Source organism: Phyllostomus discolor, chromosome 2, assembly GCF_004126475.2.
Source record: "Phyllostomus discolor isolate MPI-MPIP mPhyDis1 chromosome 2, mPhyDis1.pri.v3, whole genome shotgun sequence".
Classification (NCBI taxonomy): domain Eukaryota; kingdom Metazoa; phylum Chordata; class Mammalia; order Chiroptera; family Phyllostomidae; genus Phyllostomus; species Phyllostomus discolor.
In genome coordinates, this window is record NC_040904.2 from 59,655,850 (window position 1) to 59,682,556 (window position 26,707).

Below are 26,707 nucleotides of genomic sequence, written 5' to 3' on the forward strand. Positions count from 1 at the left end.
CTCCTGTCCACTGAGCCCCAATTAAGGAAAGGATGGAGGTAAAAACAGTGCTGGATTTGCTTGGGAACGATAATGATTTCTCAACAATACAGCCCCTCACTCGGGAGGGGCATGGGGAAGCCAAGGCTTCTCCGCTTAGAGTTTTCTGGGCCCTGTGGGCTGACAGGAAATCTTCAAGGTTAAAATCTTGGAGGCAGAAGCTCATTCCCCCCATATCCCCTGCTTCATATTGAAATGAATAATATACAGGAAAGGGAATATTGTCCTCAGATAAAGGCATGAGTCTGTTTTCATGTCAAGGAATTGTTCTTTCAGATGGGTAAATAGGGACAGAGAAGCCTGTTTCTCAATATCTGACTGGTTACTAAAATTTTCCATTATATTGAGCAAAGTTGCAAACATGTCCTTTGTAATACTGAGCAAATACTGTGTTGAATTTGAAGCTGTAATAGCAGGATATTCGGCAGTCATTATAGGCACATGTGGCTCATGTTATCTTAAAACATGTTTCACACTGTGGTAGAAAGGATTCCTGGTAGCTTAGAATCAATACGACTGAAGTCATAGCACAACTTGCATCACAGAAAGTAAATAAATGATGACTTCCCAATATATTGAGATTAAAAAAAAAAACAGTAAGAGGATGTAGTATTAATTGTGTTTTAAGAAATAATGTACGTACACAGATACAAAGACCGAACAGAAATCATCATCTTCATAGCTGCTCTACCTAGGTAAAAGTATCAGTGGTTATTATGCCCTTCCTTGTTTTCTGAGTACTTGAAATATTTCCTGTAATGAATGTGTTTTATCTTTGTTATTATTTTTATTTACATACAGTTCTGAGTTTTGACAAATACATGCAGTGATGAAACAGCCACCAAAGTTAAGATATACAACTGTGCCATGATGCTCCAAATTCCCCAGGGCTGTCCCTTTGCAGGCAGCCCCTCTCCCCTTCCCCTCACCCTGGCCGCCACTCATCTGTTCTCTGTTCCTACTACTTGCCCGTTCCAGAATGTCATATAAATGGAATCATATCGTATGTAGCTTTTTTGGATCTGGCTTCTTTCACTTAGCAAAAATGCTTTCTTTTATCTTAACTAGAAAAAACTAAATATATTTTTTAAAGTTAAAAACATTATCTTTTCAATATAAAAGAAAACTCCACAAACTAGATTCTATTTTCTTTTTATATGAAGATACCAGGAAGTACAACTTCAACTGAGATTAATTTTTTTTTTCCCTAAGACTGCCATTTCTCTGATGGACCTGAAGCTGCCTGAAAGCTTTTTTGGAAAATTTAGCAAAACTTAAACTCTCACTATCCGGGACAATGGAGGAGGTCTTTCACAAAGTTCACTTTCCACAATGTCTGTGCTGGATGCCTGTTAACAGCAGGTGAAGATCTGCTTCCCTAACAAGGTAGTGCACTGGGGCCCCAGCAGCCACACTCATGGCACCCCTGCACGCAGAGCACCTGGCACATTCCGGGATGATTCATCAATGATCAGATACATGGAGTTCAGCTCTGTTGCTGCAGCAGCCGCTGGTAATTGTAGAAGCCATTTTTAATGAGCCTCTCCTGCTTCAGAAGATTCTAGTGGGGGATACACCAAATCTTGCTGGCCCTTGGATCCTAATTCTATAGCTACACAGCAACTTGTTAGCCAAATGGGCCACCAGGAAAAAAAAAAAAAAAAAAAAAAGAAGCATCCGATGCTCACTTTCGTCCCACTCTGTGCTTGGAGGAGTCTGACCTCTGCTCCAGTAATGAAAGCCAAAATGGCAGGTACCTGGACCCCAGCAAGTAGGGAGTAGTCTGAATTCACCCTCCCAGACAACAATTAGATTTAATCATATTGTCTCCTCTGATAAAATATAACTTGCCTGAAAATATAACTTGCTTGTCCCATTTATTATTTTCCAACTATATACATGTGGGTTGAATAAAGAGATGGTAAGATAAAGGAATTAAAAACATGTTTCCATCACGAAATCATGGAGGTTCACTTTAGATCTGCAATCAAACGTTCCTCAAATCTATTTTGTTAATATCCTGACATGATTTCAGTAGCAACGAGTGAACACCGGAGCCCTTGGCATCATGAGGTGGACATCAGATTGTGCACTGAGGACTGAGGAGTGGTTTTGTTCCATGGCACAAGATCATCTGACCATATGCCTAGAGGACTAATGACATGGAAGAAAGAAGCAAGAAGAGGAAGAAGGAGGAAGGGGAAAGGAGAGGAAGGTGGGAGAAGGGGGAGGAGGAGGAGAAGAAGAGAAACAGAATACTTATATAGCACAGAATTTATAAGGAACTTTCACATTTATTATATATTTAAGCATGATAAAAAAATGTACAGAATAGTGATGATCTCCCAAGAATTAGGGAATAAATTCATCTACTTAAGTTTGTCACCCTCCCTTCCTACTCTAGAGATGGAGCACAGGTAATTCTCCCTTGATAAAACTGCATGTAGGCAGAGGGCCTGCCTGTGGGGCAAGGACCCTGTGAAGAGAGGCTCTAAAACTAGGGCTGCCCTTCAAGCACAAGGGGAGCTGGGCAGTTACAAACCACCCAGTGAGCCAAGGATATTCAGGTAGTTGTTGACCACCAAGGACATGGAGTAGGGCAGAATGAACACACGGAAGTGTAAGGATACTCTTCAAACCTCACCAGGACCAATCATTTCCTCCATCCCTATAACATTTCAACCAGATGCTGGAAGGTGGCTAACAGGTGAACTAAATATCACTTTTACTGCCAATCCATTTCCCTGCCTCTGCCCTGACAGGGCAACTAGTGCAACTAGTGAACCAGGAAAATCACCAAAAGAAACAAGTAGAAAAACCACCAAGATGATAGACATAATCCACACCTGCACAATCAGGCATCTTGACAAATGCCCCAGAAAACTATCCTGGAACACTCCAACACCAGTTGTTATATGGCTTTAAGTAATATCTTTGACATTAAGGAGCAGGTTACTTCTAGATGGGGAACAAAGGCTTCCACCATTAAAAAGCCTCTTTAGACCTTTATTCCTATATTCCATAATAAAAATAATGAGACATGTACCATCCATCCCATCTCTTTCTCCTCCTCCTCCTTCCAACTACACACACACACACACACACACACACACACAGTAGAAGCTGAACTCTGTGAGGCTCTGTGGGCAAATCTGGACAGCTTTTCTCCCCACTGTCCTACACAGTGGAATGCACACCATGAGGCAGCAAAATGCACTAAATTCCTTACCCTGTAGGGATCAGCATTTAAGGAACTTGGTTGGCATTTCTGTAATATGAACCATCAATACTACATTCTGGTTCAAAAGCACCTACGGTTGCAATGGAAGAAACAATCTGGGGTACTTTTCCCCACCCGCTTTCAGAAATACTTTCTGTGGGAAAGAAGGAGGTGGAGCAAGATAGAAACACAGAAAGGCGGAAACTGAGAAACAAGCCATCTCTGCAGAATGATTATGGTTTTGTCTAAGAAAAAAAAACTTATGAAAGCTTACTGAAATGTAAAACAAAGAGAAAACTTACTAATGTTACTATAACAATACTGTTTAATTTATTCTACATTATCAAAAAGAAAAGTTATTCCAAATGCAATTATTATCCAAAGACAGAAAACAATAATATAATTATTTCCTACTGAGAAACATGATTCTGTTTATCTAAAAGCAGTATAAATGACTGTTACCCTGAAATAACCATGAAACTTTTGTACATAAATCCTCACTGTAAAAGGCAAAATTGCAGTCACAATATAAAGCTGACCTCAAATTTAGAGAATAGTTCAAATGAACAACAAAGCACAATTTATGTTCATTTCCCTCATTTTCTTTTTTTTTAATCAAGATTTCATTTATTTACTTTCAGAGAGAGGGGAGGGGAGGGAGAAAGGGAGAGAGAGAAACATCATTGCGCAAGAGATATATCAATCAGTTGCCTATCACAAGCCCCCCAACCAAGCATCTGGCCCACAGCCCAGGCATGTGCCCTGACTGAGAATCAAACTGGTGACCTTTTGGTTCACAGGTCGGTGCTCAATCCCCTGAGCCACACCAGCCAGAGCTATTTCCCTCATTTTCAAAGGCTCTGTATAAGGACTTATTTTAATTCACCATGTTTTTCAAACCTCACATAGCATAAATACTTTATATCTTAGAATGTATTTGATGAGAAATGCATTATTCATTAATGGTAAGTCAATGTATTTTTTAAAGTATCAGCTGTAATTAAAAGAAAAAAAAATAGTATTTACCCTAATACCCCTACTCCCTGCAAGAACGAGTGAAAGGAAGTACCCATGTATCTGGCTGGCTTCATGGGAATCATAAAGCCAAGTCTGAAGAATCAGAATAAACTGAAGCTTTTCTCCCCAAAATGTAGCCAGCAAAATTTATGAGATTCCCGAAAACTTGTGCTACCTTCATTTTGCAGCTCAGAAGCAAGACTTCTGTTCTTGCGTAGGCCAAGCTTCAGAAGCAGGGAAAAAAACTGGGTTTCCTCAGGGATACTCTGTATTCAGTTTTTGAGGTATAGCCCTGAGACCAATCCACAGATCAACATTCTGTTGACTAATCAAATAAATAAATGGATACATGCTGTCTGATACAAAGGTTCCCAATCAACACCCAGGCAATTTTGCAGACCACTCTCCCAGTCCACATGCAAATCATTTTCTTTTTTCACTCGTCCTCAATTTTTCCTCTTTTCCATGTTCCATGGTGAATCAAATATGTTTGCAAATTGTCATTTCTTCCACAGAACACCCCCTCTGCTATCTGCTCTATCCGGGGCAGTGGAGTGGGAATCTCTGACTGCTCTGATCAAGAGAATTCAGCAGAAGTGACTCTGTGACAGTTTCCAGAGCCAGGCCCTAAGACACTGGCAGTTCCATTTCCTGTCTCTCGGAACATTCTCTCAGGGAGGCCCACACTGCTATGCAGTATGTCCCATTACTCTGAGATCGCCATGCTAGACATGCCATATGTAGATGCTCCAGGTTTTAGTCCCTGCAGAGCCCACTCTCCCAGCTATCCTGACCACAGGGCCACATACTGAGTAAAGCCATCTTGGACCCTGCAGACCAGCCTGCCCACCAGCTGAATACCACAAAGTGACCCCAGTCAGTACCATGTGGAGCAAAAGAACAGTCCAGCTGAGCCCTGCCTACATTCCAGACCCCACAAAGTATATGATGTAATAATATGGCTATTGTTTTAAGTCACTACATTTCAGGAAAATTTGTTACCCAGCAATAAATAACTGGAACATACTCCTTCTAAAGACTAGCAGTGGCAGCCAAAGGCAGCATGCTGATATACCTCATCTTTGTATTAGCTCTGAAGACAGTACAGGCAGAGAGGCTGGGAGAAGAAACTAGGTTCTACTCATGAAGTCTAAAGCAGGGCTTTGGGCCTTTAATGCTTCTAGAGAAAGATTTACCCTGGTGGCGAGCAGCTACCTATCCAACAGCTTTGGCAACAAAGGCCACAAACCCTCTCCAGGCACCATGAAAGGTCTTACCTGCCTCATGAGCTCCTCTTGGCGCATTCTAATCCTCTCTCTCTCCATCTGGATCCTCTGAAGCCGAAGTTTCTGCTGGTGCTGCTGCTGAGTGGTCAGCGCATTCGGCATACTCATGAGCCCTGCTGGCGGGTTCTGAGTAGGGTGGTTCTGCTGGCTCAGGGAACTGGGTGCCATTTGCTGCTGGTGCTGGTGATTCATCACTATGGGAGGGAAGAACATACGGGAGATTAATGCCAAGGGTCTACAGGAATCCATCAGACTGTTTTGTGCTTTGGAGCATAGATTCCTGAGATTCCTCCCAAAGTTCTTTCCTGTTAATCAATACTGTTTAAGTAATCACCACCTTGATTCAATTCATGGACACTCAGATACTGGCCTCACTCGTGACTCATTTAGTTTGATCTTTTGTGCCCTGTAAAAATGTTAATTCATACCTTGCCTGTGTCTCGAGTGCATTTTAAGCCTTTCAGAGAAGATAGTGATCAAAAGTAAATTCTACAAAGGTGACCACAACATATGAGACAATTTCACCAGGACACCTGGGTATGTGCGTACTTCCTTAGGCAACCTGTCTGCTGAGGACAGACCTAAGGAAAGACATGGTCATCAGTACATGTTGGGTATACAATAATATCTAGGGTGAATGAGGGAACGGATAAGCAACATGTAAAACACAGCACCTGGACCAGGGACATACACATGACCAGGACACCATTAATGTTTTGTTAATAAAAAGGGTACACCAAAGAAGTAAGAGCTAAGCTCAGGAAAAAATAACTAATTGAGAAAAAAAAAAGTTTAAATCTTTGCAAAGAGAAAAATTAGTGATAAAGAAATTACATAACAAAGTTAATGATGCTTGTGATTGGATAAAGGCACTAGAAGTGTTTTAACTTTAAGGATTTTCTATTTGTCTGCATTTACCAACATTTTATATTTTAGCATGTTGTACTTCACATTAGAAAACAATTAAAAAATCCTCTAATAAATTCTGTAACTGGCATTCTCACACGCACAAAAAAATGCATTTTAAAATGTGCTAGTTTTTCTCAAAACAGTTTACCAGTCAAATTTGCTTAACTTCTGCCTGGGCAATATCCTATAATAACCATGCTTTTAAATCTATTTATTCTTAGGTCAGAGGCAAAGACAGCAACTTCACTCACATATATACATACACAAGCACACACACAATGAAAATTGTCTATAGGAAAATTGGCTCCCCTAAGGAACAATTAATTTCATGGTGGGACTTCCTCCAGCTAGGGGAGAGGGGGTAAACCACTTTTTTTTTCTTTCAAGAATAGTCTCTAAAATTTTTTTTTCTTAATTGATTGATTTTTAGAGAGAGAGAAAAAGTGAGAGAGAGAGAGAGAAAGAGAGAAACATCAATTTGTTGTCCCACCCATTCATGTATTCATTGGTTGACTTTTGTATGTTCCCTTACTGGGGATGGAACCCGAAACTTCAGTGTTTTGGGACAATGCTCTAACTGGGCTACCAGGCTAGAACTAAACCATTATTTTTAAAATTTTTATTTATTTCTTTTTAGAGACAGGAGAAGTAAGGGAAAGAAACATCAGTGTGTGAGAGAAACATCCATCAGCTGCATGTTGCATGCACCCCAACTGGGGACTGGGCCCGCAACCCAGGCATGTGTCCTGACCAGGAATTGAACTGGTGACCTTTCATTTTTCAGGACTCAACCAACTGAACCATACTGGTCAGGGTAGAAACCGTTCCTTTTTGTGAAAAATGTATTGCTATACTCACTCAAATCTTTACTGCATTCCCACTGTGTTCTAGGCACTGGGCTTGCAGTTGGAATAAACAGCTCCTGCTCCCACGGGAGCCGATATGCTACTGGAAGAAATGTGAGAAATGTGTGAAGAAAGGAGGTGGGATTTTATGTGTGGCTGTGGAACTTTACAATGTTAGGCTTTGTAAGGAACCTTGGAGGTTATCTAGTCCATCCCTTCATTTTTTGGAAGAGAAGACGAACCCAGAAAGGTGAAGAAATGTGCTCTGATTAGTGGCAAGTAGAACTATGGCCAAAGTTGCCTCCTGAAACCCAGTCCACCTGCTTTGTCAACTGTCCTTGGCTGCCCTCTGCCTTGCCTTAGACTGAAGAACAGGAACAATTGCTCAAACTGACAGCAACCCTTCACACAGTCTGCCTATGTTAGCAAGGAAGTACCACTTAGACAGCAGGTCGTCAAAAACGGACCCTAGGCCCAAAGGCTGACCAGGTTACAAACAGGAAGTTTTCAAGGAGGGTTTGGATAGATGGACAACTCTCTGCTCAGTAACAAGCTACTGCAGAGGGAGGTCAGAATACGTGGAATAGTTTGCCTAAACCATTTAGGTCTCCCTTCCTGAATTCACCCCACCACAAAGGACGCTCACCTCCTGGCACCATCTCTGGCACTCGGGAGGCTCAATAAATAATGTGATGGATGAATAAAAGCACCTGGAAATTTCTTATGTTTTTAAGGGGTGCCAAAAGAACCCAAGTAAGTATTCCATTCCCATAGCTTGTTAAAGCACAATTTCAACCTCTGTTGGAAGGGCTGAGTAGGAGGCCAGGGATCATGCACGGGGAAAAAGTGCTCTTAAATGCAGAGTCAAGGAAGACAAAGTGCAGACATCCAGGAGGGAGCAGCTCATTAGACCTCTTTCAGGCCAAAGGGGTGGGGATTATTTCTAGGCACTGTTACTTCCGAGCCTCCTAAAAAAATGATGCTCCTTTTTTTCTGATATAACTAGCAACAACAACAACGACAAAAAATGCCCAGTTGTGTCTATAAGGGAAATATGTAAATTGAATATTTCCAATACCAGAAACCCTCGAGTTAGGGAAAAGAGGCTTGTAAAGGTTAGTTTTTTTTGTTGGTAGTTTGGAAGTTATTAACTCTGTTAATTTTTATAACTCAGATATGTTGAAACATGTTTAAAAATGACCCAAGTCTGGTAACTTATTGACATGATAAATAAACAGGAGCCAGAAAACCTTCAGCGGCTGGCTTGGGAAGACTGCCGTCAGGGTACAAAAGCCTGTGCTGGGTTTGCTTACAGTGGACTCTGCCACTCGTCTCCACATAGTAACCAGACACTCCCGGCAGACTTGATTGATGTCTACGTCCTCATCTGGGAGAGTGTAAGACTGGGAGAAGAGCTCTTCCAAAACCACACCCTCATTAGTCTTCAGAACATCAGCCCTGACACAGCTGTCCACAGAGGGGAAAGGTGAAGATGCTGCGTTCTTGCACTTAATTTAGATTTCACCATTCAGACTAAACATCTCCAGTTATTAACTGTAGAGACTGAAAAAGAGTGGAGCTTAGACAACAGCTTTGTTTTTAAAGCAAGGCACACACAGAAACAAGTTTGTAAGAAGCTATTCACTGTGGTAGAGTACATAATAGCAAAGACTAAAAATGTCCACCAATGGGAGATGATGATCCATTCACTGAGAGGAATCGTGTTCACTGCTGCAGAGAACAAGGGAGTTCTGCAGGTATGCCTCTAAGAAACATTGTTCAGAGAGGGAAAAATTTGAGGGACAGCACTATATCTATGAGCATGCTCTTATCTGCAGTTAGAAAAGGGGGACTTTATTATACATATACAGCAAATCTCTGTAGAAGGACACACAAGAAAGCAGTTACAGTGGTGCCTCTGCAGAGGAAACTGGGGGTTGGGGATGGGAGATCTTCCTTTTCCTTTTCTGCACTGTTTGAAGTTTTCCTATGCACACATATTACTTACGTAAAACACAAACAAAACGTAAAAGTAAAACACACAAAATGAAATGCTCATGTATGCATCAAACTCGGTATTTTCCTGGTGGAGTGAAAGGAGGCAATCTCAAAATTATTTGAGAAATAAATAGGGCTTAAAATATAATCAAGGTCATCAAAGCTGAGAGCCCGCCTGATGTGACTCCTCCTGGTGGAGATGAGGAAATCAATACCCAGAGAAAGAGGATTGAGTCAGGACACCTGATTTCCAGGAGCTCATTATTCGACCTGCCGCTCTGCTCCCTGTAGTTGTTTCACTTCGAACTGTTACTAAGCCTTCTCTGAGACTGGAGCTCTCTTTGAAGTCACTGCTTCTGTTAGCCGCTCAGAGACAATAGGGACAGAGGAGGCCCAAGGCCGAGATAAGCAGAGAAGAGGCCTGAATGAAAAGGCCAAATACCTAAATATATGATGAACAAAATACAACTTGGGAAAATATTTCAGAACATTTTAGGGAGAGAACAAGAGCTCATTTAAGAAAAAAAAAAAAGGCGGGGGGGAGGGAGGCAGAGTATCCCAAATGCAGCATCTGAGGCCAAACCAGTTAAGGGCAGACTGCCATTAAATGCCTCAAAAAGGCTAAAGACCTCGTCAGTTCTAGACTTTTGCCAGTCCCCACACAAAGGAATAACCCAAACAAGATCTCTCCATCAAAGCAGGAATGCATCAAATCTAAAGCAGAGACAGTTTTTTTCTTTCCAAAACAGTCAGAATTTCAATTTAAATCCACATTTCTCTTTTTCATTGTTTTCATCTCCTTCTCCATTTTGTTTCTTTTTGCCTTCAATACTTGGCTTTCTGTTCTGTGCTTGGAAATCAATATAACTATGCTCTGCAGATATGTGACCAGAAACATTTCATTGCTATTATTTAATATAATGAAACACAAAGAAAAAGAAACTCCACAGCATCTGAGATATAAACACTCTTTTGATTCAATGATTGTGTCCTTGTGAACAAACAGTGAACACGGGAATGGGGTATAGCAGGATGGGGGTGACTATACTGGACAGGACCCTCTGGTTAATGCTGTCCAGGACAAGGTACACTGATGCACCTTCTAATGTGTTCCAGCAACACCCTTGGTCAATTCATTTAAAAACCCCAAACTGTGTGCCTCAGTTAGTTGAGTGTCATCTTGCAAAGCCAAAGGTCACTGGTTTGATTCCTGGTCAAGGCACATGTTTGGGTTGTGGGTTCAGTCCCCAGTTGGGCATGTACAAGAGGCAACTGATCGATGTTACTCTCACATCGATGTTTCTCTCCCCCTCTTTCTCCCTCCCTCCCCTTTGACTCTAAAATAAATAAGTAAAATCTTTAAAAACCCCACGAGTAGGCTCAAGGCCAGGAAAGTCCCTGGACTCAGTTCTAAGCCTACACATCATTTGCCATATAAGAAGCAAACAGGGGAAAGGTAAAGGCTTCACTCCAGAATGTTTGCCTTTTGCCACACCAGGAAACGGAGAGCAACAGCTCATAAAGTGCTTTGGCAGTTTCCCCAAGCCAGGAGCTGCAGACGATGAGGGAGGCCAATGAATCAGAGGCTGCCCAGCATGCCTCCTGGAATGTTTGACAAATGTCTTTTTGACCTTTTGGGCTTGCTTTTCTGTGTCCTCAGTGTGCACGTGTGAGAGTACACACACACACACACACACACAGAGCCAAGTGAAGAAAACAAAAAGTTAGGCTCAAGTACAAAACCTATCACAGGCCCGCATGCGGCTGGCTATGTAGGCTATGGAAAAGGCAATCAGTGTGCCAATGGCAAGAAGCCACACCTAAGCCCTAGAAAGACAAAAATTATTTTCTTTAAATCCTTCTTCCGAATTCATATATGAGTCTCAGGATAGAGGAAAAAAAGTTCTCATCACAGCCCAAGATGGAGGCATAGGTGGATGCACTGTGCCTCCTCGCAGACCCAAGATAGGGACAACAACAATTTAGAAACAGAATAACAACCAGAACTGACAGGAAATTGGTCTGAATGGAAGTTGGGCAACCAAGAAGTTGAAATTGACCCATTCATCCACACCGGTAGGAGGGGTGGAGTTGGGCAGCCAGCAGGGGTTGGGGCACAGAGAGTAGAGAGCATTGGGACCAGTGTGTAAGGCCTCCAGGGGTGAGTAAGGCATCTGAGGCATGCAAGACCTCAGCAGGTAGATCCTGAGTACGCAATCAGCAGCTGGCAGACCCCGGCCAAGGGGTGGCAACTGGCAGTCCCAGTGAGGTGGCAATTGTGAAGCAAAGTACTGCGTGCAACCCAGGATCCCAGAGCTGGGAAATAAGAGCCTCGAGACACTGACTGAGGTCACCTGTGGAAGCTGAGGCGCACAGAGAGATACCCAGCCTCACAGGAGAGGCTCTTGGAGGGTCCCACGGTGTGCATAAGCCCACCCACACGGGAATTGGCACCAGAGGGGACCAGTTTGCTTAGGGGAAGCAGCAGAAGGGACTGAGGTCCCAAGGAGAACGGAGCAACCGCTATTGTTCCCTCTCGACCCCGCCCCAACATACAACGTCACAACCCAGCAACTGGGGTGCCCCACCCTGGTGGACACATAAGGCTCCGCCCCTTACCATAACAGGCGCAACCAGACCAAAAAAAAAACAAAAAGAGAGAGAGAGAGAGAGAGAGAGAGAGAGAGAGATGGCTCAAACAGAAGACCAAATAAAAGCCCCAGAATTCATCCTTTTAAGTGACTGAGAGATAGCCAACCTATTAGATGCACAGTTCAAAACACTGGTGATCAGGAAGCTCACAGAATTGGTTGATTTGGGCGCAAATTAGATGAACAAATGCAGGCTACAGTAAGTGAAATGAAGAAAAATACACAGGGAACCAATAGTGATGGAAAGAAAGCTGGGTCTCACATCAATGGAGTGGACCAGAAGGAAGAAAGACACAACCACACAGAAAAGAATGAACAAATAAAAATTCAAAAAAATGAGGAGAGGCTTAGGAACCTCCAGGACATCTTTAAATGTTCCAACATCTGAATTATAGGGATACCAGAAGGAGAAGAGGAAGAGCAACATGTGGAAAAGTTATTTAAACAAATAATAAAGGAGCCCTTCCCCATTCTGGCAAAGGAAATAGACTTCTAGGAAGTCCAGGAAGCTCAGAGAGTCCCAAAGAAGTTGGACCCAAGGAGGAACACACCAAGGCATATCATAATTAGATTAGCCAAGGTAAAAATGAAGGAGAGAATCCTAGAAGCAGCAAGAGATAAGGGGACAGTAACCTACAAAGGAGTTCCCATCAGACTGTCAGCTGATGTCTCCAAAGAGACCTTACAGGCAAGAAGGGGCTGGAAAGAAATATTCCAAGTCATGAAAGGCAAGGACCTACATCCAAGGTTATTCTATCCAGCAAAGCTTTCATTTAGAATGGAAGGGCAGATAAAGTGCTTCTCAGATAAGGTCAAGTTAAAGGAGTTCATCATCACCAAGCCCTTATTTTATGAAATGTTAAAGGGACTTATCTAAGAAAAAGATTAAAAAAAAAAAAACCATGTATAGTAGAATGACAGCAAACTCACAATTATTAACAACCACACCTAAAACAAAACCAAAAGAAACTAGACAAACAACTAGAACAGGAACAGAACTACAGAAATGGAGATCACATGGAGGGTTAGCAACAAGGGAGTGGGAGAAGGAGAGAGGGAGAAAAGGTACAGAGAATAAGTAGCATAGATGGTAGGTAGAAAATAGATAGGGGGAGGTCAAGAATAGTATGGGAAATGTAGAAGCTAAAGAACTTATGACACATGGACATGAACTAAAGGTGGGGAATGTAGGTGGGAGAGGGTGTGCAGGGTAGAGGGGAGTGCAGGGGGAATCAGACAACTGTAATAGCATAATCAATAAAATATATTTTTTAAAAAGTTCTAATCACAAGAAAAAATGTTTGTAACTATGTGTGGTGATACATGTTAACTCGAATTGTTATAGTGATCATTTCATAATATATACAAATATTGAATTATGTTATACACCTGAAACTAATTAGCTATCTGTAAATTACATCTCTTAAAAAGTAAATGAAATTGAAATAATAATAATAATGTATCAATATTGGTTCATGAGTCATAACAGATATAGCATACTAATGTAAGATGTTAATAATATGGGAAATTGGATGAGAGGATATATAGGAACTTGATCTTGTCAATTTTTCTGTAAATATAAAACTGTTCTTAAAATACAATGTGTGCATGTGTGTATGTGTGTGTGTGGTAACCATGTCTTCAATAAATATCAGGACCATACTGGGCACTGTCTCTTCAGCATGCACTTATAACCAGTTTTCATGGGGTGTATAAAGCGGGTATTCAGAAAAAAAATATGGTCTATAGTTACGTTTTATGGGAGTAAATAGATATTAAGTTAAAATTTAAAAAATAGCTGCTTTCAGGAGTATTCCATGGTCAAATAAGATTGGGAAATGTTTAAACAAAGTTAAAAGAGCGTATTTTACTGTAGGATTTCTAGGAGCCTTTAATATACTGACACTGAGACTTTCTGAGAGAGAGAGATAAAATGCAGCACTTCTCAAACTTGGAAGCCTGGTGTTGTTCTGAGTAGGAACACCGGACAACATTGGTTCACTTCAACTCAACAGATGTCTTGGCAGTGCTGAATTATAAATTGGGTTGAAAATGAATTAATATATATTAAGCTCCTACTATGTGCTAACCTCTTTAAAACCAACTAAGAAGCTACATGAGATGTGGAGCCAGAAAAGAAAACATGGCAGCCTGTGGGTGTTGTACAAAGTGATTTCATGTGTTTAGAATTATGACTGCTGTGCAAGATACAAACAAAAACACAGCAAAACAAGACACAGGGAAAGCAAGCATTTTATAAAAGACAGAAAGAACATAGCTGAAATTCTCCATAGCAAATGCCAATTTAATGGGAAAATTTCAAAGACGAATTAACCTGTACATTGGTTTTCACAGGTGCTGAACAGAACCTTGCTAAAATAACTTTAGTTCCATATATTCACAATAAGCTATCTGTCAAATTCAGTTGGGACTTTTTTACTTGCTTTCTATGATAAAATGACATTAACTCTTCCAAACAATGCTTCTAACATCATCCCTTAAAAGTGTAAAGAGGAAAAGACTGACATTGTTTGAAAACCTGGTTGCAACTTCCTCAAAATAGGTGAATATACAACATTCAAGTACCACCTTTTTCAAAATAGCTGAGAATACACAATGTCCAAGTAATATTGAGTATTGGGTAACTGGGCAATATGCTTGACTTGGGATCTGGAAAACCAGACAGAACAGGTGTTTAATTCAGTTTGATGTCTGGGCTAATAAATTTATATAAATTGCATCAGAAACTTTATGGGAGGGAAGTATAAGAGCTCCTGAATCCTGGACTAGGGAGCTAAAAGCTTAACCATCACTTCATTCTCTGCCCGCATTCTACAAATGCTGAAGTTGAGGTCTGTCACAGTGGACTGAGAGGTCTCTGAGACACAGCATGTTCAGTGCTAAAGCTGGGAGTGCCCAAGCAAATGGACTGATTGGTTACCCTTGGCCTGTGACTGTCCACTGCCCCAGAGCTGGGTCATGGCAGTAGAACCTGTTTCCTGTTTCCACCCTAATGTGTTCCCTGACAAAGAGAACCAGTACCAGCCAGCATGAAATAACCTCTTGATGTATAGAACCACAGCCACACTGTCCAGATCAGCTCTCCGTGTGTCCCTCCATGGATTACAACTAGCTAGTTGCCTTTTTGTACCCATATTACTTGATAATCAGAGAGTCAATATTATTCCTCCACTGACTAACTTTTAAGGAAATCAAGCAGCATTTATGACATTGCATTGCATGACTCGTAAGCATGTACTTGGTTAAGTCTGAAAGTCAGGGAATCTTTCCTGCTGGATTCCTGATTGAGCCATCAGCATTTAAGCACTTTAAGAAACAGTGAACTATTTTCTTGTAATCTGAACTAACTCATCTTCCTGAAGGCTGAATTTGTGCTCTTTATAAATAAGTCCTGGGAAGGAGCCAAATGTCCCCTTACTGCTCAGAACCAACCTCAGCAATATGGATCTTCCTTATAGACATAGAACAAAAACAATTTAGTGCACTTGTATGCTGGTTCACTGTGGACCTAGTACCTCTTCTGTGAGATGGCAGCTGAGCAGACTGCGGCACTCACCATGGCCAACGAAAAGCCCAAGGAAAGAGTCAAGACTGAGAACAAGGATCAGATTAATTTGAAGGTGACGGGCAGGATGGTTCTGTGATGCAGTTGAAGATTAAGAGGCATACACCATTGGTAAACTAATGAAAGCCTATTGGAAACCACAGAGTTTGTCAATGAGGCAGATCAGATTCTGATTTGACAGGCAGCCAATCAATGAACAGACACACCTGCACAGTTGGAAACAGAGCTTGAAGATACAATCAGTATGTTTTGGTAGCAGATGGGAGGGGCTGCTAAAAAGGGAACCTGCCACTTTACTCCAGAGCTCTGCTCCTCCAGGCCAAGAAGACATTCTCACTTAAAAAGGCTGCAATTTGGTTCCACCGCACTCTGACTACCATACCACAGTATAGTTTTCTCCATTCTTTCATTTTCCCCTTCCACTAAGTGCATGAAATAACTGATGTATGTGCACAAGCACTTGCATTTTTTAAATTAAATGGCCAATTGTATGGTTTGATTGGCATCAAATGGAGATGGGATGAGGAAAAATACTGGGTCTGTGAAACTACCCCCTCCTTTCTCTATTAGTGGCATGCTCATTCAGCTCTTTATATCCTAGTACGTTACTTTGCTCTCACTGTTTTAACAACAACAACAAAAAAAACCATAAAAATTCTTGAATACCTTGTTTGGTGGGAGAATTTTAATGTTTTTCATTTATCATTGTAAAACCAGACAATTTTATAACTTTTTTGTACATAGTTGTCACATGTAGAACGATCTGTCTTTGAGTAGGAATAAATTACTGTAAAAAAAAAAAAGAATCCTAGTTTTCCCTTTAAGTCAAGCATCGGGTTTAAATAAAGCTCTTATTTAAATTGAAAATAATAATAATAATAATAATTTAATGTACTTCAAATCTGACTTGCTAAGGCACACAGTAGGTATTAAATACATTCTGCCTGAATTTAGCATCAAGAGTTTATGAGTCAGAAATTGGTAGTAAAATACCAGTTTTATTTATAAGATGATGATCATCACAGGCATTCCAGAACAAACTGGAAATCTCTTCCCACTCCTAAAACACAACAAACACAAGTCTTTTTCTCCTGAGGAATGCATTTTAACCATTACTCCCATAATTTTTAGGTGGATATTTAATGAATACTAAATTTTTGTTGCTGTTGTCTCTGTATGTCCAGAGTATATTCCCTGCTCAGCACCCATTTCATTTTGCTGCTTTATCATTAGTAGTTAGCAAACCCACTTTCCCCACCACACTCGTTATAGGTGGGGCCGAGCATTCATCCTACATTGTGCTATCACCCTAGAAGTTAAGGCTGGAAGGAGCCTTAGTCCATTAGACCAGGGCTCTCAAACTTTTCTTTAGCAGTAGGATCTTTCTCCAGAGCTCGATACATGGGGTGAAGCAGGGGCAACCCTCAAGTGCAGGGATTCGTTCAAAGCAGGCCTGGGGCCTGCACTGGTGCTGGTAGGCAGGTGAGCACTCAAGGGCAGCACTTGGACTGTCTTCTCTAAGTGCTCTTGGTCTTGCTTTCACTCTGCTTTCCCTACTGGTATTGTCAACTCTTATATCACAAAATACAAACCAACTTTTAAAATCTGCTGACTCTGCTTTTGGAGACTCTGGACACTAACTCAGCTTCGCTTCTGCTCACATGTCCCTGAAACCCTGCCATGGGACCTTGGGACACAATTTAAAACCAATGATTTAGACCAATTCACTCATTTTAGAGATGAAAAAACTTGTAAGGTTAAGTAACTCAGCACAAATCACAGGCATAGACAGACAAACCTATGAAGCCCAGAGAATGTGCTAGAATGCCCTGGCTGGCATCAGTTGTGCTGATCACCAATGGCTACTCTGTCCTGTCCAACCTCAGTAATCAAAAATACTTACTGGGTTAAATTTGGTGGCAAGAATTATTTCCTTTTCCCTGTGTCATAAAAAAGCCTAATGCAGATTAATATAATTAACTTAGTTACTACTATAAAATCAACATTGATCACATGTTATGATGGCAACCTGCTTGTGTCATCTGGTTTTACAGGATATGGTATAAGGCGTTCTTTTCAGTTCTTAGAACAAAAAGGAAAAGACAAAATCAGATAACTCTGACAAGTTATATTTCATAATTCAAGAAGGTTTAAACAAGAAGAGGTACTTGCAGGAAGTAGTGCTATGTATGCAACAAAAGAGGCCAAAACACGCCGGTGTCCATCGTTTCTGACACACAGGCGGATCCAACCACCAAGCTTCAAAAGTGCTTCAGAGTTAAGAGTCCTGAGTGCAGTTACGGGTCTTTTCCTCTCTGCTGATGGGCCCTACATGGCTTAGCTCATGTGGACTGGCCAATGTCAGGTGTCACGCAGTCCTGTCTGATGGGAAACATATGTCTACAGAGGTAGAAAGAAAACCCAGGCACAGACCAGCCCTGACTCAGTCACGATACAATGAAGGGAAAAAGGACTGCAGACGCGTTTCTTGCCCTTGTTGTGTCTCTCTTAGGTCCTGCCAACAATGAGCTGCTTGTTTCTCCTATTTCCCAGAAACAGCATTAGCCGTCCAACAAGGTCAGCAAAAAAAAGAGCAGCTTTTCACTTCATGGTGCATTTGGTTCCAAAAATCTGTTAAATATTAAACCAAGAAGTCGTACTATCCCAACTTCACACTAAGCCCTTTCTTCCAATTCAGGGTGAGAAACGCTGTAAGGAAATTTCTCACCAGCTCAGTGGATAAGGCCCCAAGCCCCAGGACACATGTGCGTTCAGCCCCACCTTCCCAGCCTCACGACGTCAAGCCTTCAGATCACTTCCAGGTGCCCCAAAGCTTGACAGGTGGACCTTCGGTTTCCCAGATGCCCCCAGCTCTTCTGGCTTTAGACTTATAACCCAGGCTGCATTTACTTCACAGGGACCTTAAATTTTTAGGATAGGAGATGAGTTTCCTACTTGCTACCCTGTCTGCCCATCAGAACAGCAATGTGGCCGACATACCAGTGGTGCAAGTATCTAGCAACTCTGTTCTCCCAGGTGTAAAGATGTTAATACCAATAGCACGTGGTTTTATGTCATCCTAGCAAATGCACTACCTAAAATGTATATTTTATTTGCGTTTAAAGGAGTTAGACATCAGTTGTCATCACAGCAATATTTCCAGAACTAGCTAAGAAAAAAAAATCTTATCTTTCTGGCATGTTGATTTCTTCTGGATCCTTTTGGTGTAAAGAAATCACATTTCTTTTACTGAAAGCAGCACCAGAATGTGCTACTCAGATTCCATCTGACTTCAGGGATATCTCCAGATTTATCATCAATGGCTTGTGGCAGGAAGCACATTGATGAAGCTAGTGAATTTAGCAAATAATGACCTAACTTGGAAAAAAGAGGAAATTGAGTTTCACTGTGCTGCTTCACAAAGTTATCTTTGTGTCTTTGAATTTAATGCCATGACCTGGCAACAGCAGCAAAACCAAAACTGTTTTATCTCCAGACAATAGGTATACTTTTACTCCAGCAGGAAATGGAAACTCTGATTCATGCACTCATTTTCATTAGTCAGGAGAGAGTTGACTGTAGCTTTTTACTGGTCAGCTTCCCTGAATGGTTTTAAAACTACTCCAGGTGCAAAGTGTGGCAACACAAGCTAAATATCAGAAAATGAATCTACAGCTGTTTTCCACAGAAGCAGAGAAAATTTGCCAGTATGAGCCGCTAGTTTTCAATCTTTTTTCTTTTCATAACATGCCATTTTGGTAAACATCCTTATTATTTAAAGAGCTCATAGAGCAGACACTATAAGAAACAGTCAATAGACTTGAATAATTAATGAAAAAGAACATGCAATTAGTAATCAAACATGGAAAAAAATTATAAGCTTCACATGAAATCATAGAAATGCAAATAAAAGTAGGCCATTTTTCATCAATCAAATTAGCAAAGACAATAATGTGATGTGAGTGGTTTTCATGGGGCCAGGAATACTGGGGGGACAGGGTGGGGTATAAAACAAGAATTAAATCAGGGGTAGCAGGATTAAGAATTCTGATATAATGACATGTCAAATTGTAGGTGTTTGTGCCTATGCATTTTGAGGACCATACCCTTAGATCTAACGAGATTGCTAGTGACTCCAAAAGGATACCTACCTTTGAAAGGAAAAAGTATCAAAGTACTAATAATAGTGGTGTTTGGATGGTAGGACTATAGATGATTGTTTTCAGTGTTCATTCTGCAGTTCATGTAACTATTCACTCACCAAATATCTGCTGAACCCCAAGTAGGAGCAAGGCACTGCTTCCAGGTGCTAGAGATACTAATGAACAAGATGGAAAGGTCCTGGCCCTCTGGGAGCTTGTGGTCTAGTGGGGAGATAGACAATAGCGAATGTACAGTGTAACTCTAGGGCTAAGGGCTTTGAGCAAACAAATGTGGACTGCTTTAGTCACGGAAGTTAAGGAAGACTTCTCTGAGGAGGTGATGTGTGACCTAAGAAAAATCTGAATATAGTGCAGAAATCAGTGTGGGGGGTCAATCTAGGATGAGGAATAACAAATGCAAAGGTCCTAAGGTGGGAAGGTGCCTGACCTGTGGGCTTTGAGTAGGGTGGCCCGAGTGGCTAAGGAGCAGAGAGTGAGGGACCTGGGCCCGTGGGCCTCATAGCTGTGGTGAGCACTGTAGTTGGCCTCTATTCTAGCGTGATAGCAACCTCCTTCTGGCTCCCTGCTCCGACTACATGGGAAACTGCCAGAGTGTTTCATACACTATGGTAAAATAACAATTTCTGAGAAAACGCAGAATTGCAGAAATTCTGGGGGTACACCCCTCAAGATCAGTGTCTGTGAGCTGTTGTCCCTTCAGCCTGTGAGGTGGTTCAGAGTCACCTTTCGTGAAGAAAGGAGTGGAATACGGTTTACAAAGGAACTAAGGGAAGTAGAATTCAAAGCAGCTTTGTTTTAAAACGCTCCAAAAGAGATTCTGGTCCCAAGCAAAACAAAACAAAAACCTGTAACTCTAAATTTTATTTGGATGGGTGTGCCAAAGGGGTTCTACTCTTTTTGAAAATTATTTTTATATCCTCACCCAAGGAAATTTTTATTGATTTTAGAGAGAGAAGAACGGAGAGAGAGAAACATCGATGTGAGAGAGAAACATCGATCAGTTATGTCCCATACACGCCCTGACCAGGTCCAAACCCACAACCTAGGTATGTGCCCTGACCAGGAATCGAGCCCACAACATTTTGGTGCACAGGACGACACTCCAACCAACTGAGCAACCCAGCCAGGGAAAGGGTTTTATTCTTAAACACAAAAACAAAACATGCAACAATAAGAAAAGCCACAACTCTGGATATCCTAAGTTAATCCTTGCCTCATACTGGGCATGTGGTGGACCCTTGTCTGGTCTCCAGCGACTCCTGGCTGGTGCTGTGAGATCATGTCATCCCAGTATTTAGGGCAGTTACAGAAAACCTCTCTCTAAAACTCGTGGTGTTCACTGTTGGGAGATTTTTTGAGGACTGTCCCCTAAATCACAGTGTATAGATCATTTATGGGAAATTACACGAAGAACTCCCTCTTAAGTACCTAAACCTGAAAAAAATAAGAGTTGTCCTGGCTAGGCAAGCCTTTAGCTCAGGCACGCTTTGACTCCTGTAATTGAACGTACTGCCCTCTTTGCAAGAGTTCCCCAAGTTTCAAAGCCAAGTCTGCAGGCATCTCTAACTACCATATAGGGTCTGTGTATGCATGTTTTCCCTGGCTAATAAAATAATAAATTTTCTTAGCCACAGTCTCCCTTAACCCCAATTTAACTCAATTGTTTATATGTATCCTTTTAAATTATGTGTTTTGTAACAGGCAAAAGTAGGGAATAAATGCATGGAAGCATTGCAGTTTCATTTCAAAACCCAATCTCTGTGTATATAGCTGCATAGATATATTGTTTTATTTGTTGATTAAATACTGTTCTGTGAAGCTTAACCAGGCACACTGGAAATGGCATTTGCATGTTATCCGAAGAAGAAAAGTTGACATTGTTACAGGGTGCAGCCAAGAGGGGGGCCCCAAATAGGCGTTTGAAATGGGGTCCAGAACTTAAGGTGTCCAGGAGATTTTGGGATGTCTCCATTCCCCTCCCCAGGGCATGGGTTGGGGGAAGGGACAAATGGAGCAGGGCCATTGAGAGCTGTTTAGCATAGCAACAGCCTTGCAGCTAAGCTCTGGCATGGTCATTTGGCATATCTATAACCTTTGACTGGTTGCATAGATATGTTAAGTAGCTGTGATCAGCTCTAAGCCAGGGCAATGGAAGTAACTTCCCCACCCAGATGTAACTGGGGGGAGGGGGGTGGTAGGTCCCCTGAGTTACAGTGCCTGCGTGGGAGCTCAGAGAGGATTGGCTCCAGGACATGGGGCCACACCTGCCCAGACACATGATGGCAGCCCAGTAAAGCTGGAAGGATACGAGCTCTGGCATGTGAAGCCCAGTGTGGGAGGAGTCGGAAATGAGGCTGCAGAGGAAGATTGGCTGCAGGGATTTAAAACCCAGATTTGGCGGCCATTGAGGAGAACCATGCTGCTTTAGGAGGGAGAACCATGCTGCTTTAGGAAGAAGAGCCATGCGCAGCCCTGAGGAGAGAACCATGCGCCTTTAGCAGAGTGGAGACTCCCGCATCCCAGAGAGAGGGAACCACGCGGCAGCCCTGGAGGAGAGAACCACGCGGCCTGGCAGAGTGGGGACCCCCACAGCTTTAGAAGGGGGAACCACCACCTGGCTTTAGCAGAGATCCCGGAGACCCAGCTGAGGGTGCCGGGAACCCAGGGAGGTCTCCCAGTCGAGATGGAGTTCTAACTGGGAAGAACCAGAGGACTGCCTGAGCCATGGACTTCTATTTCCTTTCCTGAGATATGGTACTCTGGACTGGCAAAGGGGGAAGGACGGAAGGACTGTGTGTTTGTGGGTGTTTTTAGGGACTTTAGGATTTTTTGATAAAGACATTAGGTCACTACTTTAAGTTTGTATAGCATTAAATAAACATTTCCTTTTCACAAATCTCTGGCATTGAGAGACGTCTTTCCTAGGGCGGCAGACATAACAGACCCGGGGCCTTCTTTCAATAATAGTATATCGTCCCAGGCCCCCCTTGTTGTGTTCTGTAACAACATGACCTGATGTCATCTCTTACAAACACCTGGTGAACCAAACAGTTTTCTTCATATTGCATTGTCTTTACAGAACATGCTCACTGGGGGAGCCAGTTGACTCAGGCAAACCCTGCTCCCCTGCCTTCCACAGACACTGCCTTAACCAAGTCATGGAAGCCACCATCACCCAGACTGGAACAAACTGATGGCACGTGCCTCTTGATAGGATGCAATGAGCAGAACACAACCTCACTTCTGTGCTCTTCCAGACAAGAATGTACAACCTAAATCTAAATCATAAGGAACACTAGATTGTTTTTAAACCCAAGTTTAAAAACAATCCACAAAATAACTGACCTATACTCCCGAAATGTCAATGTCCAAAAACACAAGGGCCGAGGAACTGTTCTAGGTAAAGATTAAGGAGACAGGACAACTAAACGCAGTATACGATCCATGATAGCTCCGGGGCCGGAAACCAAAACAGCCATTACAAACATTAAAATTTGAAATATGGACTGCAGATTAGACAATAATATCATACCAATGCTGAATTTCCTGGTTTTGATACCTCTAGTGCACTTAGGTAAGAATATGCCATTTTGGAAAATACAATCTGATGTATTTTGGGGTAAAAGGGCACATGTCTCCAACTTAGTCTCAAAGGGCTCAGGAAAAAAAGAAATAGATATATATTTATATACAGAGAGATATATACACACAAAGAAAGAGAGATAAGAAATGTGGCAAATCATAAACAATTAACAAAGACAAATTTGGGCAAAGGGTACATGGGAATTCCTTGTAATGCACTTGAAACTCCTTTCTAAGTTTAAGATTATTTCAATATAAAAAGTAACATGTTAAAAAACAACAACAAAAAAAGAAAGAAAAAACTTCCCTATATACATCTTAAACTCCCTGGCAATGGAAAATTCTCTAGCTGGCAGGATCCAGAGAAACTGCATTGTACAAGGGCCACTGTCCTGTGGCGTTCTCTCTCTTTGAGGAAACCCCTCCTAAACAATGGTTTTGAGAAGTGACTGGGGCTTGTAGGGGCGAGAACCCTGGTTGTAATACGTGCTAAATTATTCTGATACCTCTTACTCACTGCTCCTTCCAGCCTCCCCGTCCCACCCCCACCCCTCACAGCTAATGTAAAAAACACTTCTGGATGAAGGTGGTCAAAAGACACAAACTTCTGATTATAAAAATAAATCCTGAGGATGTAATGTACAGCATGGTGACTGTAGGTATGGGCTGGGGGAAGGGACAAAGGGAGCAGTGCCATTGAGAGCTGTTTCCCATAGCAACAGCCTTGCAGCTACCCTCTGGTATGGTCATTTAGCATATCTATGGCCTTTGGCTGGTTACACAGATAAGTTAAATAGCTGTGGCCATGCTCTGAGCCAGGGGAATGGAAGTAACTTCCCCACCAAGACGTAACTGGGGGCAGGTCCCGAATTACAGCGCCTGCGTGGGATCTCGGAGAAGATTGGCTCGATGACATGAGGCCACACCTGTCCAGATTCATGATGGAAGCCCAGTAAAGCTGGAAGGATATGAGCGATGGCAAGTGTAGCCAATTGTGGGAAGAGTCGGAAATGGGGCTGCAGAGGAAGATTGGTGCAGGGATTTAAACCCAGACGCAGCAACCCTGGGAGGGAGAACCACGCAGTTTTGCCAGAGTGGGGACCCCCGCAGCTTTAGGAGAACCACCACCCGGCTTTAGCAGAGATCCTGGCGACACAGCCGAGACGGATTACTTAGAAGAACTGGGGGCTGCCTGAGCCACAGACTTCTATTTCTTTTCCTGAGATACAGTACCCCAGGCTGGGCAAAGGGGGATAGAAGGACTGCGTGTTTGTGGGTGTTTTAAGGGACTTTGGGATTTTGATGAAGACATTAGGTCACTACTTTAAGTCTGTACAGCATTAAATAAACATTTCCTTCCCTTTTCACGAATCTCTGGCATTGAGAGACGTCTTTCCTCTGGCAGCAGACATAACGAACCTGGGGGTTCCTTTTGGTAATAGTATATTGTCCCAGCCGCCCCCCCTCCTTGTTGTTCTGTAACACTCTGACTGGAAATTGAGCCCACAACCTTTTGGTTTATAGGAAGACACTCCAACCAACTGAGTCACATTGGCCAGAGCCATGTTGGCATTCTTAATGAAGGAAAAGCGGGACAAGCTAAGGAGGGTAGCGCTGCACGTGGAGAAGGAACTAGCAAATGCAAACATATGGCAGCATGTTCCAGATAGGAATGTCTCAGGCCAAAGCCATCCTATTTTAATACAGTTTGGATTCTGGGATTCCTTCGAGCTGCAGGGGGAAAAATTGTGCTTGGAACTGGAGTAGAGACAGAGGAAAAGACATACACAAGCAATTGAGACAAGCGGGGCTCAGAGGAGCATCCCGAGTTCGCAGTGTCCCAGGCAGTAGCAACGGGAAAACGACATGAATGGTGACAGCTGGAGTCTGACACCTTCCACGTGCTGCTGCCCCAGCCTTCATTATATTAGGATGGGATGATCCAATTCCATTTGGGGAGAAATTACAGCTCCATTAAATAATTACAGCATTGTAACAGTTGATAAGGGTGGAAAAAGAATGCTTTTCTTGATAGTTAAAGTGTGAGCTTTGAAGCAGCAAAACGCAAAGTCTTGGGAGCCAGAACTAAATCAGCCACGTTAAAAATTGTTTCACTTTATTTTTTTTCCAGCTCTGAAAATAGTTAACTCTTGGCAAAATTGAAAACTCAGAACTCACTCTCCATTGGTGTCTGAGAAATATAATACTGGAAAGGAAAAGGATGAAAATAATATGGAATGAAATGCATGACATGTAATACTGGGAAGAAAAATAACTTCAAATGAAACTTCCATTTATGGCTTTAGTCAAAAACATATGGATGTGCAAACTGAAAAACAGAGCCAGTGGGAAGGCTAGGTGCCTGGTTAAAACACACTTTTTGAGGCAATCTTAAATCATTTTTTGTAAAAGAAAGTAGCACCCCAAATAAATGCCTGCCCCCAACACATGCACAGTGCATCTGCCGACAATTATTTGTTTAGTTCCATAAAAGCAAACCATGGCAAAACTGTATTTCTAAAGGAATCCTTCTACTTTACTAAAAAAAATTCCAAAGAAACTGGAAAAAATGAGGGAATTAAAGGAAGGCACAAAAGTTTATGTCCAAGAATTTTACTGTAACATCATTTATAATGGTTAAAAAAAATGCATCAGCTTATATGGTCTCTGGGTAGAAAAACTGGTTACATAACTTATGGTTGAGTCACAAAATAGGGTATTGTACAGGCATTAACATGATATAATGATTTATAAACATAAATCTTACCAAGTCCAGTCATAACATAAAAACATATCAATTAAACAATGAATCTAGTTTGTACCTATCAGAATGATAAAGACTAAAAAGTTTGATCGTGGACATTACTGGCCAGACTGGGGGAAAGAAGCACTTTGTTCCACTGTTGGTTGAGAGTGTAAAGTGGTGCAACCATTTTGGAGGGAAGCGGAACATCTCTTGTAACTTCAATGCACACCATCTTTGACCCAGGAATTTCACCACTGCAAAATTATCCTCTACATAAGCAGCATATGGCAAAGGACTATATATAAGGATTCACACTGTAGTATTTTTAATAATAGGAAATAATCAGAAAAGAACCTAAATGTCCAGCATAGGGGACTTACTTAAATAAATTATGGCACAACAATAGAGTAAAATATTATATTGGTTTGGCCAAAATGTTTATTTAGTTTTTTCCATAAAAGACACATTTTTCATTTTCACCAATAACTTTATTAATTTGGACATTTTTAGTATGTTGGCTATCTCCTACATGGTATAATGTTGACTGTTCTCAATTAATGTCTTGATTTGATCGCTATCAACTTCAAATGGTCTACCTGACTGTGGAGCATCATCCAGCAAGAAATCTCTAGCACAAAACTTCACAAACCACTTTGGACACATTC

General features: G+C 41.8%; 1 protein-coding gene across 1 annotated transcript in view; it reads right to left on the reverse strand.

The window, feature by feature from the left end:
- Positions 1 to 26,707, reverse strand: part of WWTR1 (WW domain containing transcription regulator 1) — a 132,902-nt gene that overhangs the window by 19,240 nt on the left and 86,955 nt on the right. The window contains exon 3 of the mRNA XM_028503551.2: positions 5,554 to 5,756. Within this exon, the coding sequence (XP_028359352.1) occupies positions 5,554 to 5,756 (203 nt within the window). The remainder of the gene's footprint in view (positions 1 to 5,553; positions 5,757 to 26,707) is intronic.